The sequence below is a fragment of the Mytilus trossulus genome, chromosome 2 (genome assembly GCF_036588685.1).
Source record: "Mytilus trossulus isolate FHL-02 chromosome 2, PNRI_Mtr1.1.1.hap1, whole genome shotgun sequence".
NCBI classification, from domain to species: domain Eukaryota; kingdom Metazoa; phylum Mollusca; class Bivalvia; order Mytilida; family Mytilidae; genus Mytilus; species Mytilus trossulus.
In genome coordinates this window covers 30195125-30216149 of record NC_086374.1, presented here as the reverse complement: position 1 = coordinate 30216149, position 21025 = coordinate 30195125, and the positions used below count along the sequence as shown (strand labels likewise).

Here is a 21025-nt window from a genome sequence, read left to right as displayed (position 1 = left end):
ATTTTGATTGCTTGTACCAGTTCACACCACACTTAACAATAAACAATACCAAATATTCAATCTCATAGCTGTATGTAGAGCAAAATCTAAATTAGAAATTTTTATTTTTATTTTTCACACTACATCATCATGTACAGTACTGCTGGCTTAATAATCATTTTATAAATTTTAGCGATTGTAATACCATTTTCTTTATTTAAACTATATGCATGATATGCGTTTCAATAAATAGAAAAAAATCTTACTATGTAAATACAAATCTATGATCTTTATTATTTCAAGTTCAAATTAGTAGAGCAACTCAAGATTTTAATAACAACTTGTTCACTTTTTAAAATAACCATGGGCATCTTGTTAAAACTTCATAAAAGTAGTTATAAAACAATTGCATATTAACACAAGAGGCTACAGTTCTCCATTTTGAGAAAAAATAGAACAAACAAAAGTCAGGGTATTGCCCAACACAGGCTATCTCCACCTATGTGGTGTTTGCTATTAAAATTGTCTTTCATTGTTAAAAATTGAGAAGAGAAATGTGGAATGTATCAAAGTGAGAAAATAACCCAACCAACGAGCAGAAAACAGTGGAAGGCAACCAATGGGTCTTCAACACAGCAACAAAATCCTGCACCCAGAGGCTGGTCTCAGCTGGCCCCTTAACAAAATATGAGTACTAGTTCAAGGCCTAGAAAAATTTCTAAATTTCAAAACATAAATGAACTAAAATATTCTTTGATTCAGGTATTTTTTTTAGATAATTCCTGTTAACCACACATTTTTTTCAAAATATCAGACAAACACAACCTTTCTACAGTTTTATTGTAGGTGTAATCCTACTCAAGAATCAGAATATTTTCAAATTAAATTGAGTGTAACAGTTGCAGGTGTAGTTATATCATTTCAAAATTAAGGTGCTCTATGCTTTAATTTTCTACCCTGTTTCTATTTGAAATGAATTTCTCTAAAGTTTTGTTTTAAAATGTCTCGGTTCACACTGACACTGTTGTTTTTTGGGAGCATATATACCATACATATAAGATGTAGTACAAATGTATTAATCTTCAGAACACAAAACGTCCGATAAGAATGATAGGAAATTTAATTCAATCGTTATCTAACTTGCAATAGAGGAAAATATTAATCATTTTTTCAGATAGAAGGAAGTGGAATGAACATCTTATCTCCAAAATTAATCAATTCAAAACTCTAAAATCAATGACCTTGTGCATGTTATGGTTATATAACTATAGAAGTTACTGCAGACTGCCATTAAAATGTCAAAAAAACAACTTTTTAAATATAGCATTACAGCACTTAAAACAATAAATCATGAACTTTTACTAGTTCAAAGTGGAATAAAGTTGCATGTACTCTACCTAAAAATACCTTGCAATTGCCAAACTAGCACTTTGATTCTGTCAATCTTTTTTCTTCAAATTTCCTTTTTCACAGTATTTAAAATTGTGCAACAAAAAAAATACATAAATTGATCAAATGATTAATATCTAAGGCCACTTTTGCACTATTTCATGGTATTTAATCTAATTTGTTTAGGATGTGATCATGTCAGAGTTCCAAGAGAGAACCATTAACATTTGGTAGGAACAATGACAATCCTAGTCAATTGATTGGAGCTGAATGCACCAGCCACATGCCTGATTCAAACTCATAGCCTAAGTGACAGTAGTTCAACTACTTAGACCACTAAACCATTGTAGCTCCCAAATTTATATTGAAAAGTACCATTATTGGTAAAACAAATGACTATCTTAAATATTGGCAGCAATCATCCTTAAATTTAATGCATCATTACTGTATTATATGTAAACTCAATTGTGATTGACATTTTTTAATGTTGCTGAGACTTCTTCAGACAATTCAAAGTATTATTAATACTTTTTAATTGAGTAAAATTATAATAAATAATGATATTTACCGCACAGAATGAGTGGTATGTGATTTTCTTGAGATAAACACTGTACACTGCTCCTTCTTCTCTCTCCTCACGCCAAAAACGTGTAATGTCATCCTGAAAAATGTTTTATAACATCATTTTAAAATCATTGCAATTTTTTTTTAAATGTACAGTTAGACCTGTCCTCAGCATTTAGACCTCCATCATCTGTAAATGGATGTCATCCTCTTGATTAAAGAAAACTTACCCTTTATGAGAGGTGACCTTTTAATTGAGGTTTAAAATGCAAAGGTAATACTCTGGAATGAAAAAAGGCTGAAAAGCTGAGATACTACAAATTCATTTATTTTCATAGGTACCAATTTTCATAGATGGAAGAAAACTTGCATTTTCATGAATATTTGATTGTGGTTTTGCTGAAGTCTGCATAAATTTCTAGAGAAAATCTGTAAAGCTTTGGACACTGAAATTCTTGGTTCCTGGGTTACCACATAATCCATGAAAATTGGTATCCAATGAATAATAATGAATCCCCAGTAGAATTTTCTTAATAGATGTGACCTTTATGGCATGTTTGACTACATATATGCTTAAGTTAACCTGTGAATTTAACTAATTGTGACTTACTGCATGGATAAAACTGATGGTAAAATAAAGGCTCACTAGACATGAACCAGAATGTAACTCTTGGCAGTTAAGTTGTAGGTGTTTTGGAATATCCCAAACATTAAATACAACACTCTAAAACAAATGGTACTTTTTTAATTTTAATTTATATTATGTTTTAATTAATTTAGTGATTTTCAAGAGTATGAAGATTGTCTACATACATTAAAAATTATTTCCATAGACACTAATATGTACCATATGTATCAAGGTTTTCCTTGGCAGATTTTTATTAATTGGTATATTGCCAAAACAATCTGCATTAAGTAAAAAGCATAATAGGAAACTCAAAATCATAATTGGTGTCAGTTGCTGGATAGGCTCTCAAAAATAAGATTTTTAAAGTATAAAGTCAATGCCCGTCAATGTTTTGGACCAAATTTCTTTTTATCAGAACCAAACCATATAAATACTCATTTGTAGAAACTTCCAAATAAATATCCCTTCCACTTGAAGTGGGCACTTCGGAATAAGATCAATAGTACAAAATAAACTGGTGTGCCAGGAGTGCATGAGACACCTTTGTTTTGCATATTGAAATTTTTGCAAGAATAAAATGAAATAGTCAAAAGGTTTCTCTCTGAGGGGTTTCTAGTCTGAATTTAATTAAATAGGTATTATATTGTTGACCTAGCTATAGCTGTTAATTTCTGTGTCATTTGGTCTCTTGTGAAGAGTTGTCTCATTGGCAATCATACCAAATCTTCTTTTTATATGTAGAGAAAGATGTATTAGCCTATCCTAAGGGCATATAAATATATATAAAAACTAGAGGCTCTAAAGAGCCTGTGTCGCTCACCTTGGTATATGTGAATATTAAACAAAGAAAGCAGATGGATTCATGACAAAATTGTGTTTTGTTGATGGTGATGTGTTTTTAAATCTTTCTTTACTAAACAGTCTTGCTGCTTACAATTATCTCTATCTATAATGAACTTGGCCCAGTAGTATCAGTGGAAATGTTATTTAAAAATTTACAAATTTTATGAAAATTGTAAAAAATTGACTATAAAGGACAATAACTCCTTAAGGGGTCAATTGACCATTTCGGTCATGGTGACTTATTTATAGATCCTACTTTGCTGAACATTATTGCTGTTTACAGTTCATCTTTATCTATAATAATATTCAAGATAATAACCAAAAACAGCAAAATTTCCCTAAAATTACTGATTCACGGACAGCAACCCAACAACGGGTTGTCAGATTCATCTGAAAATTACAGGGCAGATAGATATTGATCTGATCAGCAATTTTACCCAACGTCAGATTTGCTCTAAATGCTTTGGTTTTTGAGTTATAAGCCAAAAACTGCATTTTACCCCTATGTTCTATTTTTAGCCTTGGTGGCCATCTTGGTTGGTTGACCGGGTCACACCACACATTTTTTAAACTAGATACCCCAAAGATGATTGTTGCCAAGTTTGGATTAATTTGGCCCAGTAGTTTCAGAGGAGAAGATTTTTGTAAAGATAACTAAGATTTACGAAAAATGGTTAAAAATTGACTATAAAGGGCAATAACTCCTTAAGGGGTCAACTGACCATTTCGATCATGTTGACTTATTTGTTAAACTTACTTTGTTGAACATTAATGCTGTTTACAGTTTATCTCTATCTATAATAATATTCAAGATAATAACCAAATACAGCAAAATTTCCTTAAAATTACCAATTCAGGGGCAGCAACCCAACAATGGGTTGTCCGATTCATCTGAAAATTTCAGGGCAGTTAGATCTTGACCTGATTAACAAATATATCCCTGTCAGATTTGTTCTTAATGCTTTGGTTTTTGAGTTATAAGCCAAAAACTGCATTTTACCCCTATGTTCTATTTTTAGCCGTGGCGGCCATCTTGGTTGGTTGACCGGGTCAAGCCACACATTTTTTAAACTAGAGACCCCAATGATGATTGTGGCCAAGTTTGGTTTGATTTGGCCCAGTAGTTTCAGAGGATGAGATTTTTGTAAAAGTTAACGACGACGGACGACAACAGACGACAGACGACGGACGCAAAGTGATGAGAAAAGCTCACTTGGCCCTTCGGGCCAGGTGAGCTAAAAATAGATTTCAAAAATCAGACAATTTGTGCTAATGAATGACAAGTTATAACCGTTTTTATATGTGGTCTTGTTTTTTTTCTTTGGCGAAAAGGGGGGGGGGATAAGATTAAAGATACTAACAGCTAGAAGAGAAATCCAACACCACAAGTTACCAGATAAGAGCCTACACTTTTCAATAAACTGAATCAATTACAATTAACATAAAACTGGTAAAGTAAACAAATGCATTAAAAAGTAATTACACAATGAGTTAGATTCTTGTCTGTGTATAGTATAAGTGTTTGTGTAGGAGTAACTCACTTTACACACAGGTGTAAAATCTTTTGTATGAATAAAAATTTAAAGGAAAACATGGGTTGACTCATATAATATTAGACATAGGTATTTGTACCTAATAATACTTGTATTATATTAATTTAAATAACAAACTGTGTGTAGAGGTATTGTGTATCAATTTTCAAAATACATCACCTTCCTCAGTTTTAATGATATGTAATTTACTTTTACTTATAAATTAAAGCAGTTTATACCATACATGTATACCACTCAAATCTAAATATGTATATCATACAGCTCAAAATAAAGTTAACAAAATTTAAGGAGATATTTTTGATTGTCATTGATATTTTGTTTATAATTATTGTAAATTCTCAATTTTTGTAATGATATTTTAGAATGGATAGCACAAAAAAAAGAACTGACATTTTTCTAATTGTGTAAAGCATTATTCATTTCCAATCTGACAATTTTGTCCATTTTCAACGATCATAATAAAAAATTCTCCCAGAAATTTCTGAATTTACAGTATATTAAATTAGTCACGATTGTTTTACAGACAACTATCAAACTAAACCAAATAATGTTGATGCTCTCTTTCAATAATCATTGTAATTTATGTATATATATGTTATCTAATTTTTCTGTGATAAAGGGTGGATTATTATACACCCACATAATATGCAAATTAAAGTGATAAACTTATGTTAAGTGGATGGTTAACTTTTACTACCATATTACTTTATTCAAAGAAAGACTGTAACATCACAAATGATTATTTTTGCCACATGTCATGTGTTTACTGACGAAATTGACTTTACATAAAGTTTCTTTACCATGAATGCATAAAAAAGAAGCTGTTTCTAAAAATCAGGACTAACAATTCAAATGACACTAAATACATAATATTTGTATCTGTTTTTTGGCATCTTTACTATCCGTCCAAGCAATGATTTCATAAACCATAAGGAATTCTCCTCTGATTATTTGTAACCATATAATGCAATCGTATGTAAGGTTCTAGTGTTGTTATGAGGGCAGAGAAAAAAAAAGTGTTTGCACTTTTTCCTGTCAACTTCGACACTACGAATTTAAGGATCCTGGTCAATTACTTTAAGGGGAATCAATTACACAAAATCTATTAGTATTATTCATGGAGAACCCTGCTAAAACCATATACAGGAAAATCTGGTAAAATTATCAAAATAGCACAAAAGCAAGATGATGTACAAGAAATAGATTAAACAACACCATAGCATAATACAACCAATTTGCAGTTTGCAAAAAAACAGGTTTTACCCTACCCTTCCCAACCCCAACCCCAATCTACCATTGTCTATATCCTTAACTTGATTTCAACCTAGCAAAAATATCTAAATTCTGCATATAAACAGATAAACATGAACAAAACATCAAGGGGGATCTAATCCCTACCCTAGTCTATTGAAATAAACTTACCAATGTCATTTTATCCAACTAGCAAACAACGTCAACAATGTATTGGTATTTTTATTTACTCTGTGGTTGTTTGTGCATGTGACTTTCAAGTGTTAAATTGTCATTCTCCCTTCTCAGGAAGTTTCAACAAATTAAATTTGTTTCATTTTATCACATAAATTTCCCCATTTGATATAGTAGTGTTATTGAATATATCCACTTCACAGAGATTATTTTTCCCACTTCTAATTTCGGCTAAATATCACTAAAATTACAAATCCTTAGTATTAGTGTAATAAATCACTACAGTACTTCCTATTTTTTTATTTCCAAAAAATATTGTAATCTGACACAAGGTTAACCTCAATTTTTTGGCTTGTCTTTATAATTCCTTGTTTAAAAATAGACATCATTTATATGAATGTTTTTTAAAGATGTTAAAAAATCTTTCTTGTCAACATATATATGAATACTTCAATTTCATATTTTAAATCTGTATTTCATTTTCTTGTTCTTAAAAAACGATCCATCTTGATCCTTCCACGTAGGGAAGCTAAGCCAGCAGTTTTTAGATAGATAATTATTTAGTAATCAAAGAATCTCAAAGTTGCATCTGACGTAAAAGAAGTTGAATTGCTAAAACACTGATACAAGATATGATAAGTATTAATCCAGACAAAAACAATCAACTATATAACATCACATTCCAGTCATAAAACATCCAAAACAGGTTTTTTTCCCTAAAATGTTGCAACCTTTGTCACTAGTTATATCCAAACAAGAAAATTGTCCCATGCATTCTCCAAATATTATTGTAAAGCACTTTCAATGACTTTCAACTTGAAAATCTCTTCAGTTATTCAAAAGATCTTTCAAGAGTTAACTTCTCATGTGTAAGTTTTCATCAAATATTCATCTCTTCAACTATCACATGTTTTTAATTACTCCATAAAATAACTAATAATTCCATAAATTCTTACAACACAAATTTGTAAAATAAAAAAATAACTAATGTTCTATATTAATACTAAGAACAGAATACAAATTGAAAAGCCATAAATTGTAATGAAGTTAGTGAGAAACTAGACACATCCACTGGTTGATCCTAGGGTTGATCATCCCTTCAAACTTATCTGTTTTGATGCATCAAGATAAATACTGATTACTGACCTACTGTGTACATGGTACTGCTTGTTTATAATGTAGATATAAACATAGACTAAATTACCTCTAATGAACGTATTGTAAGAGTTGGTGGAGGGAGATAAGGGGCTGATGTTCATTGTAATTTATTTGTGTACTATATTATAACACTTTAGTGGTGTTCATTGATTTGAATTTAAAGAAACCCTAAACAGGGGTTTAAAAACTAGGGCATTAAAAAAACCCACTTCAAATCATAATCATACAACTTTGGTTACCAACATTTAGTTCAAATTTTGAAAGCTGACCAGAAAATGTTTGTGTCATTTTGGTCTTTTGTGGATAGTTGTCTCATTGGCAATCATACCACATCTTCTTTTTTATATTACACAAACCATTAACCAGGTAAGCTGAAAAGTGTGCTATTGACTCAACAAATGTGCAGCAGGTTAAATACTGAAGCAAGCAATGTCTTAAATTATATGTAATTTTAAACAGAAAATCCATCTTATACAGGCAATACTTAAATATGAAAAAGAAGATGTGGTATGATTGCCAATGAGACAACTATCCACAAAATACCAAAATGACAAAAACATTAACAACTATAGGTCACCGTACAGCCTTCAACAATGAGCAAAGCCCATACCGGATAGTCAGCTATAAAAGGCCCCAATAAGACAATGTAAAACAATTCAAACAAAAAAATTAACGGCCTTATTTATGTAAAAACATGAACGAAAAACCAATATGTAACACATAAAGACATAAACAAATGACAACCACTGAATTACAGGCTCCTGACTTGGGACAGGCACATACATCAATAATGTGGCGGGGTTAAACATGTTAGCATGATCCCAACCCTCCCCTTACCTGGGACAGTGGTATAACAGTACAACATAAGAACGAAATATAAAAATAAGTTGAAAAAGGCTTAACTCATCAGATAGACAAAAATACAAGTGGACGTGGCCGGGTATTATGCATATTTTCACAGATTAAATAAAGTTATTTGCCAGACGAACATGGATAAAGAAAATATATAAATACTTAATTTGACTAAGTAAAGTCAAGTATTGAAAATTAGTACAGTGTATGTAAATAAATCAGTTATGTCATTGACATACCTAAGAATAAAACACAATACTAAACTTTTGAAAAATTTCATATTTCCAGATCAAAATATAAGGCTATTTAATCAATTTAAGAACTCATTTTTTGGTAATGCCTCAATATTTATTGACAGTCCCATTTTTTCTTATGTTAGCCTAATACATAACGATCATGATCTGTTAACTAGAAAAATGTATTGCACAAATTGCATTGTGTCCATTATTAAGAAGAGGAGATCTACATGTAGGCAACAATTATTGATGAAGGAAGTAAAGAAGTAGATATGATCATTTTTAAAAGTAGGTCACAGTATCCCAACTATTTTCGTTTTAGGGACAATTTTTCAGAATTTTCGATATATTTTCTTTTTTTTTGGTCAAAATTTCAGTTTGAAATTTCATTCTCCTTTTCTAGGATTTCTATTTATTCTTGAAATAGAATCAGATGTTTTATATTTAGTAGGGGGGTTGATAGCTATGTATAAAGAAACTAATTAGCGTTTTAAAAAGGGATCAAATGTTATATTTTCATTAAAAAAAATCTGCAATGGATACTGTTTAAACAAAATTGGTAAAAACAAAAAAAAACTTTTTTCAATACTGAATAAGGTGAAACATTCAAATACTTAATTAATTCAGAAATTTTGTGTGTACTTATTATTGCAATTGTTTAATAAACTAAAATTATACCTCATTTTGAGAGAGATATATTATTATGATTTCAGGAAATGCTAAATGCAAATGAAGCTAACAAAATTTAAAATGGAACTTTTGTTTTTGTAAAACATGTTTTAAATACATGACACAATTTTTGCAAAAATTACATCTACATGATTGTCTTGCCTTCAGCATCTTTTTTTTTTAATTCTGTGTAAAGCAAAATAAATTAATCATATTTAGACTTACAAATGAGTAAAATTATTTTCACATCTAAACATTGTGCTAGAAACCCTATATGTCATGTATGTTCAGTGTTTATAAAAAGAAAAATAATTTTGTCTGATATACTTTTAGTCATATTACCAAATTAAAGAGTAAAAGTGAATTGAAATATAATTTACCTTTGAGGTAGGAGAATGATTCCTTACACACATTAGCAATACTTTCATCATCTCTAACATATATCTGTATAACTCAAACACATATATAACTGTCAATACTTAAAATGCAGCCAAAATTTTACACACATAATGCAGCAGTTGGTTAAAACATGTAGCCAAAAATTCTTTATTCACACCTACATATACATAATAATTAATGAAGTAGGTAATTGTCCTTGAGGTGAGAGGCTTTTTAAAAGGTAAATGGGATTTAAGCTGTCAATAACTCCTACATTTTTGTCATCAATCAAACACTATAATATTCACAGGTATCTTTTGTAAAATGATTTATAATTTGACGGATGCTTCAATAATCACTAGGTATTTCACAACTGGTGTATTGACTGTAAGGCTATTTTTTACAACTTCATGTGAAAATTTCACTGTTTAATAAGATGTAGACCCTGGTTTGTTTATACCTGTGTATGAATATTCTTAAATAAATAAATGCATATATTTTTTTATATGTTTAGTTATAAAGTTTACTTTGTAATCATAATAAACTTTGTAAAAGTTTTTTAACTATGAAAACATAAAGTTATTCAAAACTGAGGGAATATCTTAAAATAAACAGATGAGGTATATAACTACTTCTCCAATTTTATAAATGTTAGATCAATGTATGCATATAATATGTCACATTGATAACCACAAGAAATTAAAAAATTTCCATCATGCCTTGTGGCAATATTGTTTACATATATTTCATAAGGTCGTGTCAGATTAACATTGGAATTTACAGAGTATTCTAAGACATAAAATAAAATGCCATAGTAGTGTTTTCTTGCATGTTACAATGTATACCTAAATATACAATAACATGTTTGAAACAAAACTAGAGTGCACATGCTGAAATGTCTCACATACTTATCTGAGCCTGATCATTATTTTATAAGTCTTCTAGATACAAGTGTAAAACAAACTTAACATGGTCATTGACAATGATTCATAGAAAAAATGATGTTAGGTACAATACACCTTTCAATCAATGCAGACACAAAATACATTTGACCTTTTACTCATAGCCATAGACTAGAAAATACTTACCTCACAGACTTGATGCTGATGATCAGCAATGAATCATTATTAGCTTAATTTTGCAATTTACAGTTTTTCTCTTTTTGTATTTATCAAAGTTTTAAAGTCATTCAACATTTATTAAAGAGCAATTATTCTTTAAAAAGATTATTGAATAGCCTTGAAAATTGTTGAGTTGCTCATGTTATTACAAACCCGGTAAATAGTCTAATTAGGTAGGTCACATTCATAAAAGGGAAGGGATTGTAGTTACGATGTAAGGAACATATCCAATATCATCTGTGCAACGGTTATTTCATAACGGTCAACCAACTCGTGATGGCGTCAGTAAAATAACCTACTGTGGATTCATTATTATTCGTTGGATACCAAATTTCGTGGCTTTCGAGGGTACAGTCGAACCACGAAATTAAATGTCCAACAAATACCAAATTTTCTATAAGCTTGTATACAGACATCGGCGAAACCACGAACTTAAGTGTCCACGAACATGCAAGTTTTCTATAATCCACGAAAATAAGTGAATCCACAGTATTTGGAACTCATGGTTAATAGCTTCCTTGTGAGCAGCAATCCTCTTTCGAGGATATCATGATAGGAAATACAAGCACGGGAATATCGTTTCAATTGGGAGGTATATAGTACTCTATATGCAGGCACTGCTGGAATGTTGCTACATAGAAATGGAAAGTCAATTTTTTTCTCAGTACAAAAAATGTATACATATATAGTCATTGGCAGATCCAGGGGGGGGGGGGGGGGGGGGGGTCCAGGGGCCGATCAATGCATTTGAATGGAGACATATAGTTGGAACACCCCCCCCCCCCCCCCTTTTAAAATGGCTGAATCCGCCCCTGATAGTCTTGCTTCATCTTTGTGAAATTTGGTGCATTATATACAGATTTTTAACAGAATACATGTACATGTTACAGAAAAGTATAAAATAGATATTCATTTAGGGAACTATTCCCCATTTTATGTCCCAAACCTGTTAAGGTCTAGTAGCTTTGAAACTAGAGGCTCCAAAGAGCCTGTGTCGCTCACCTTTGTCTATGTGAATATTAAACAAAGAAAGCAGATGGATTCATGACAAAATTGTGTTTTGGTGATGGTGATGTGTTTGTAAATCTTACTTTACTAGTCTTGCTGCTTACATTTATCTCTATCTATAATGAAGTTGGCCCAGTAGTTTCAGTGGAAAAGGTTAATAAAAATTTACAAATTTTATGAAAATTGTTAATCAAAGAGCTGATAGCTCTGAAGTGGAAGAAGGTGAATAAAAGGTAACTTGAATTACCATAAAAGCAGCCCCACTTACCCAGGCTGCTTTGTTCCATTATTGTTGAAATGTATTTTTTTTCTTCAAACAAGAAAAGGTCATAAGTACATGGATTTCCAATCCGTACAATCATTTTCTATGTTCAGTTGACTATGAAAATCAGGTAAAATATTTAATTTGGCAGTAATTAAGAAGATCATATCAAGAGGAACACATGTGTACTAAGTTTCAAGTTGATTGGATTTCAACTTCATCAAAAACTACCTCGACCATAAACTTTATAACCAGAAGCAGGACGGACGGACAGACTAGAAAACATATTGCCCATAAATGGAGCATAAAAATAGCAAGACTTGTTACATACCTGCCAACTTTTGAAAGTTCCCATATGGGTTTTTACTGCACAACAACAATTTTAAAGGTTACAATTTTTAGCGATGTATTTTGCAAGATCTGGATTGTCTAGAAAAATTGTCATATTTGTATGATGAACTTACATGCCTTTTCCTTAAGTCTGGTTGTATGATTCTAGTTATATATTAAATCAGTAGAAAAAATATACATGAAGCTAGCAGACCAGGGTTTATTTTCCAGATTAAGAATATTAGATGCTTGTTGAAATTTCCAATTTTGAATTATGCACAAAGATGGACCTTTAACAGGTTGGGAACAACACTCCAAATGAGGGTAACCTAACTGGAAGATCATCACAACCCACTGTAAAAAATGAGCACAAAAAAAGTCATTTATATTCATATTATTTGATGAAACTTTTCCCCAAGAACTATGCATATATTAAGTACTGAATGGTCAAAACATCATGTTTTATTATCGACATAAATTTTGTCGTAAATGTAACCAAATGATGTAGAAATTGTGTTTTTTCTTCAAATTTCCATCAAATTGTAATGTTTATAGTTCCCTTATTGCCTCTCTATTTGAATAAAATAAAATAATAAGAAGAATCTGTTTCTTGTTTTGTTTTGTTTTGTTTTTGACAAATGATTGTTCACTGCTTGCAAATGAATCATTATATTTATATATCTTATCTGTACATTTGCAACATCGTAAATTAATTAAAAAAATAACATACACTAACACTAGTACTGCATGGATTTTAAGCATTATGAAAGTCATATTTGTAGAAAGCTTAAAAAGACTTAAAAACAGTGTAAAATGTCTTGCTATTTCTTAGCTTACACAATAAAATCTAATATATACTAACATTTACAAATTAAAATTACAAGATTTTACTAGGTATTATTCTAACTACTAGACCTTTTATTAGTCTAGTTGCACATACTGTATGTTGACTATTAATCGGTTATAAACAAATTTATGATATAACCTTCAATTTAATCCTTGAAAGGAGGTCTAGATTGCTAAAATAATTTATAAATTTTATTTTTTTTATTTGTCCAAAATCATTTAAATTCATTTAATCAACATCCTTTTATGATTATTTGATTAAAATATTAATCATTTATAGTCTTTTTACAATTTACATTTTTAAAATCAAAATAACTAAAAACAGGATAAAACAAAGGGAAGTAACAAAAAAGTATTTCAATATTCCCAATACACATCGTTTTGATAACACAACGGCAGTTAGACGGAGGTAAACATCAGTGGCGGATCCAGAGGGGGGGTTCCGGGGGTGCGCACCCCCCTTTATTTTTGCCGATCAATGCATTTGTATCGGGACATATGTTTTGCACCCCCCCTTTGCCCTGGGTTAGCACCCCCCCTTTCGAAAATTCCTGCATCCGCCCCTGAACATCGTTGATTACCAGTATGTTTGACACCCAAGCTGTCAAGTGAAGCCATATAATTATACATCTTCTTTGATGTTCAGGTAAAATTTAACACAGGTGTCAACTACACCCGTACAGTAGTCATCTTCGCTAGCCAAGGGTTACGATCCACTCCCGCTCTCTTCACCCTTGGCGGATTGAGCCAACATTTGCGATAACAATGTTGCGCCATCTATCGGAAGATAAAAACCACGCCAATTCAGAATACATTAGTCTTGACCAATGGTAGCACTTGAACTCTTCAGCTTGGAGGTAAAAACACGGTAGCGTCTAGATGCTACACACTTGGTAAAGCCGGAAATGAAAGCATACGTCAACATTCATGCATTTGTGCATGAAACATACACAGGAACTTCCATTTGTTGATTAAAAACATTCAAGTTTTCACTAAATATAGTCGTATGTTTAGGGATGTAAAGGCTTGTTGCACAAAAAACACGTGGCAATTGTTTACAAACACTTTCTACATTTACACGTGATCATGTTACAGGCGCATTTTGATTGGATGCAGCGAGTTTTGACTGCAACCAATAAAAATCCTTATCTTGTGTCTCCGAAATTTTATCTCAATCCGCCAAGGGTGAAGAGAGCGGGAGTGGATCGTAACCCTTGGCTAGCGAAGATGTACAGTAGTAAGAAATGATCAAATATGGCGTCTGAAAAATTTCATACACGGGAGTTTTTTCTCCTAAACGGGAGGTCACATGTATGTTACGAAGGGCATCTAATTCACATGACAAAGGAAAGCCATGAATAAAGACAACACGTTATATATATATCCTTTTTATTTATATAAAAACAAAATCTTCTTGTCTGCAGGATTGCAAATTCGTAACTTCAAGGGCGAACTTGTAAACAGGGCAAGTTGTCCCGATACCAAATTCACGCATGCGTAATACAAATATCTACAGTCAAAACATCCTGTTACAAGTAAACAAATAACGTTCATGTGGATGAGATGAAATCTAATAATTTACATAAATAAAAGGGTCATATTTACGATAGTGATTGTTTTACAATCATAATTTACAAATTAAATGATTCAGATGCCTAATCATGTGTAAAAATCTGTGTCGGGAATCTAAGTTGTTTTGAAATTGTAATACACGAAATGAATGCGGCATACGGAGACTCAATGCAAATGGTCGGCCCCTTAAGTCTTCAGAAGACTTGACGTCTTCTTCCACTAAAAATTGACAATAAAGGACAATAACTCCTTAAGGGGTCAATTGACCATTTCGGTCATGTTGACTTATTTGTAAATCTTACTTTGCTGAACATAATTGCTGTTTACAGTTTATCTCTATCTATAATAAAAATTAAGATAATAACCAAAAACAGCAAAATTTCCTTAAAATTATTGATTCAGGGGCAGCAACCCAACAATGGGTTGTCAGATTCATCTGACAATTATAGGGCAGATAGATCTTGATCTGATTAATAAATTTACCCTGTGTTGGATTTGCTCTAAATGCTTTGGTTTTTGAGTTATAAGCCAAAAACTGCATTTTACCCCTATGTTCTATTTTTAGCTGTGGCGGCCATCTTGATTTAATAGTCGGGTCACCGGAAACATTTTTAAAACTAGATACCCCAAAGATGATTATTGCCAAGTCTGGATTAATTTGGCCCAGTAGTTTCAGAGGAGAAGATTTTTGTAAAAGATAACTAAGATTTACGAAAAATGGTTAAAAATTGACTATAAAGGGCAATAACTCCTAAACGGGTCAACTGACCATTTCGGTCATGTTGACTTATTTGTAAATCCTACTTTTCTAAACATTATTGCTGTTTACAGTTTATCTCTATCTATAATAAAATTTAAGATAATAACCAAAAACAGCAAAATTTCCTTAAAATTACCGATTCAGGGGCAGCAACCCAACAATGGGTTGTCAGATTCATCTGAAAATTATAGGGCAGATAGATCTTGATCTGATTAATAATTTTACCCCGTGTTGGATTTGCTCTAAATGCTTTGGTTTTTGAATTATAAGCCAAAAACTGCATTTTACCCCTATGTTCTATTTTTAGCTGTGGCGGCCATCTTGATTTGATAGTCAGGTCACCGGACACATTTTTAAAACTAGATACCCCAAAGATGATTATTGCCAAGCCTGGATTAATTTGGCCCAGTAGTTTCAGAGGAGAAGATTTTTGTAAAAGATAACTAAGATTTACGAAAAATGGTTAAAAATTGACTATAAAGGGCAATAACTCCTAAACGGGTCAACTGACCATTTCGGTCATGTTCACTTATTTGTAAATCCTACTTTGCTAAACATTATTGCTGTTTACAGTTTATCTCTATCTATAATAATATTCAAGATAATAACCAAAAACTGCAAAATTTCCACAAAATTACCAATTCAGGGGCAGCAACCCAACAACGGGTTGACCGATACATCTGAAAATTTCAGGGCAGATAGATCTTGACCTGATAAACATTTTTACCACATGCCAGATTTCCTCTAAATGCTTTGGTTTTTGAGTTATAAGCCAAAAACTGCATTTTACCCCTATGTTCTATTTTTAGCCGTGGCGGCCATCTTGGTTGGTTGACCGGGTCACGCCACACATTTTTAAAACTAGATACCCCAATGATGATTGTGGCAAAGTTTGGTTCAATTTGGCCCAGTAGTTTCAGAGGAGAAGATTTTTGTAAAAGTTAACAACGACGACGGACGACGGATGACGGACGCCGGACGCAAAGTGATGGGAAAAGCTCACTTGGCCCTTCGGGCCAGGTGAGCTAAAAAGACAGAGATACATGTATGTCTTGCCTGTCAGCAGAAAATTAAGGAAAAGACAATCTGATACAATATTGCCAGTTTGTTAATATAGTAATTTAATAAACTGTTGACACAGTTATGTCTCACATGACAGCAGAAATTTTAGAAAAAGAAAATCTGATGGACAGCCACATTGCTATAGCTAATTACCGGTAACTCAAAGTGACTGGACTGTGACCTAGGACACTAGTTCTGGAAATAGTTGTCAAAGTGATAAGAATTGATAGTATTGCAACGTTATAGAAAATAAATATGATCTATCACATTTAGTTCATACCGAACTATCTTTAAGCAGGAAACTTATCATTGTAATTTGCCTTTTAATTGCAAGTCGCTGGACAATACACAAGGGGACATGGCCTCAAAATAGTATTTAACTAATCTGAACCTATATAGTAGTTCAACTTTATAGAATATATCATTAATCTATCACAACTTATTTCTTTCAAACTAACTTTATCAGAAAACTTAACAAATGTTGACGCTGCCAACATCTATGTCTCGCCTTCAGCGACCTTTGTTGCTAATGCATGTAATGAGACAAACAGAACCAAATAAATAGGAAATGTGTTCATTGGAAAATATGATGCCCCCTCTTGCATATAATGTTATAAAGGGACATAACTCAATTTATTTTATTTTAATTCTATTTACAAACATGGAATTATAATTATACTGATAGTATACACCTTATCACTATTTGGAAATCTGCGACAGTTGATATAAACATATTGTCAATGGGAAGAAAGTAGTGTCCATATATATATAAAAAAGATTAGTTGATTAATATCCAGTAAAAAGTTCACAGGAGTAATAATAAGGTACTCCCTTGTCCAAAAATACTGCACCAGTAAAGCACAAGCCTTTCACGAAAAAATAAACCGTTTTGTTTACATTTTGCTGATTTTGACATGGGAAGCATTCCCTTTTTATATATATATGGACACTGTTTTCTTCCCACTGCCAATATTTTTATACTAATGACAGAATGTCTAGAGCCTGTGACATATACTTTGCAGCTTGAACTATAGACATGATTAATGTCATACAACAATCACTTTTCCATTGTGGCATCAAGTATTTTGTAGTATAATGTCAAAACTTTTCAGGAACCTTTGTGATGTACAGTATTGCAGTAATGGCAAGGTCAAGGTGTTTAAACATCAAAAACGTCCCATGACAAGCACCTAGTCCAAATAATTATGACGTCTTAAAGTCAGGGATCTCCATGGATGAAAATTGAACAATGGAGGAACTTTCACCATCATAAACTGTATCTACGCCTTACAGTGTAGCACGATCGAAAGTATTTCATCCCTCCACATAAGGATAGGTGAACATGCTAATTCATTGCTTATTTAATCATTTAAATTATATCTATTTGAATTTTCATTTTAAATACTATATAGAAGTAATACTACTCGTCTAAACATCAACCCAACAATGTTAGATCTGTAAATTTGCTTTCGCAAATTTTTGGTTCTTCCCTCGCCGGGATTCGAACCCATGCTACTGTGATATCGTGACACCAAATCGCCTGTACTGCAGCCGTCCCGCTAGACCACACGACCACCTGGGCTCTCTTAAAAGAGCTTTCGGTGGGCATGTGTTACCTTTCCACGTCAGTTTTAATCTAGCGGCGTACTACAGTACATGATATATAAGGCATGAAGATGTTATTGTTACTATATATATTTTCAATCATTGCAGTTTGTAACCCTTCAAAGACCAAGCCCTCATGCCCCCTCCCTTTAACTTAGTCGAGAATGACCAATAGCTATATATATATCACGAAGGTCCCCATGTTGTTTTCTTGTTATTTTCAGTAATTGTTATGGGGGTTAAAAATCATGTAGAGCTTATTTTTCACGGACACTGTCAAATTCAGAAATCATGAATCCATTACCGGCATAGGCTGGTTTGCAGCAACGACAAAATGAGTCGTAAGGTTAATTAGATTTGTAAAGCTAACTTTGTCAAATGAAAAGTTTTATAATGACTTTTATCTAGCAAATCGATACTATCCAACATGCATCTTACAAGTCTGAAAAGAAACCGGAAACGCCGATGTATCAATTTGAATGTGTTAGATTCGAAATGTAATTCCAAATTGTTGGGCGACTTTATTTATTATGACTGAATTTATTTATTTTATTTGTAATAATTGTAGATACAATTTTTGGTATTTGCGCATACATGTAATGTTGCGCTCTTATGAATTGTTATATTTCCCGTTTTAAAGTTTTATGACGTTTAGCCTTTTACGTACGTTACGTTGTCTAGTTTTTATTAATTGCAAGTTATTTGATATTCGGAGACACATCATTATTACTATAGATGGATCATAATCGGTACAAGATAATTTATGCACATTTTTAAGAACAGTATTTATTTAAAGAAGAAATATTAAGAATTGTAACAGTATTTATAAAGTAATATTTATTTCAATTAACTTTCAATTTAACAAGTTATTCATGAAGAGTGAAAGAAAGTGTTTCCTATTGTTTGATTAGTATTATGCTTTTAGTGCTTTAAGTTATATTTTTACTTACGATGTATGCTTATGTGTATTTGTATTCTATTGTAAGTCATTTGACGATGGTGCAAGACATTTGAACGATGGTGGGGCGCCATCGTTAAATAGGCCATGGAGATCCCTGAAAGTGTCACTTTTAAATATCAAAGCAAAAAATAAAGTAGCCTCTCAAGACTCATTATCTTTTGGACTTACACCCAAACCTTCAGTGCTTCATTGCTTTCAGACAAATTCAGGTAGCAAATCCCCCTTATTTTACAATTGAATGTTGTATATTAACGTCTAGATAGAAAAATGTGCTGATTGGTTGCTGCCTCTCCAATCTATTAAGTATCATCAGTGTTTACCGTTACACCAATGTTACACACACACACTGACACAGTGACATACATGTATGATACGAAAATATTATGAAAACATTGTACAGACGGACATTGTTATACAGTGTTTAAAAGCTTAAAATGATTTACCTGGCCTTCTTGGCGTCCTAAGGCCATTCCTTTGACATCATCCTAAAACTGCATGGTGTAGAGAAGTTTGATGTTCCACATACTTTACATTTTAAACGAGAAGCTTTAACTTTACTTTTGGTCCATCAGATGCTCTTCAACCTACTTCCGGTTCATAGTAATAATTAATTTCCGGATCTTATCGTTTTTTTCCGGGAAATAACTTCTTTTCCATAATTTAAAAATATATTCAATAGTTCGATGTTACTTATGTACCAACCGAGTGTCTACTGTTAAATTTCTTAGAATTATAGTTTTTGAACAATTTTTATATTTTTAAAAGTTGGTAATTTTTTTTTTATTGAATTTTGACGGAAAAATAACTTAGTTCCAAAGTCATATTAAATAAGAAAAAATGGGAAATGTGTCCATAGGGACACAGATGATGCCCTTCTCGAATATATAAAGTTATAAAGGGACATAACTCAAGAACTAATTTTAATTGGTTTTGTGTTGAATAACTTTGTAATCAAGTGTATTCTTATAAGTATAATTGTTGTCATTGTCTCAAAATAAAGTGAGACAGGATTTTTTTGGTGTTGAATAAATCTTAATCATATTTTGGAAACTATTGTTAAAAAAATTTATTCCTTTCTAAATAAAGTGCAATTCTGTCAATGTTTTATTTTGTGTTGAATAACTCTTCATCATGTTTTGGTTAGTGTATTGCTTTAACTTTGTTTCATTTACTTGTTTCAAAATGAATTGAGATTCTGACTACGTTATTTTGTGTGTTGAATAAATTTTATCATGTTTTGGTCATAATATTGTATTGCTATATTTCATTGTTTCAATGTTTCAGATCAAAGGGACCAAGTTGTTAAAAACAATTATCTTTTGTGTTTTTCATTTAAAATCTTCAAAGTTTCACGCATACCAAGCTATAAATACATTCCTTATTTACATCATAGCAATTTAAAACAACAATCATGATTTTCATATTATTCAACTGGAATTTGAATTAAAATTGGGCGCGAACAGACCTTGGGTGCGAACGTGCGAGGTGCAAACGTGTAGGGTGCAAAAGTGTATTTGGCGCGAACGGACCTAATACTGGGCAAGTATGGACACAACATTCAAGCTTGATACAGCTCTGAATTTGGATTGTGAATAAATAGTTGACACAACATAGGTTTCTGACACAGAAAGAATGTTGTCAAAGAACTTAAACTTAAAAACTTAAAAACTTAAAAATTTTAAATTGGACATTTACCTTTACCAATATCCAAAATCTAAATACATGGTTAGATTCAGCATATCAAAGAACTTCAAGAATTCAATTTTTGATGAAATCAAATAAAGTTCAATTTTGGACCCTTTAGATTTCAATGTGGACCAATTT

The 21025-nt window shown here is 31.9% G+C and overlaps 1 protein-coding gene across 3 annotated transcripts in view; it reads right to left on the bottom strand.

Annotated features, from left to right (window-relative positions):
- LOC134706965 (ral guanine nucleotide dissociation stimulator-like 1) overlaps positions 1-19813 on the bottom strand; it is a 35758-nt gene extending 15945 nt beyond the window's left edge. The window contains exons 1-2 of one of the 3 annotated variants that reach the window (XM_063566364.1): positions 19645-19813; positions 1937-2029 (exon numbers count right to left, since the gene is read on the bottom strand). In XM_063566364.1, coding sequence (XP_063422434.1) covers positions 1937-2029; positions 19645-19671 — 120 coding nt within the window. In that variant the 5' untranslated portion in view covers positions 19672-19813. Of the gene's footprint in view, positions 1-1936; positions 2030-6378; positions 6862-9676; positions 9844-19644 lie in introns of those variants that run through there. The other 2 variants (XM_063566363.1, XM_063566365.1) reach the window with 2 other exon arrangements.
- Positions 19814-21025: the final 1212 nt, after the last annotated feature.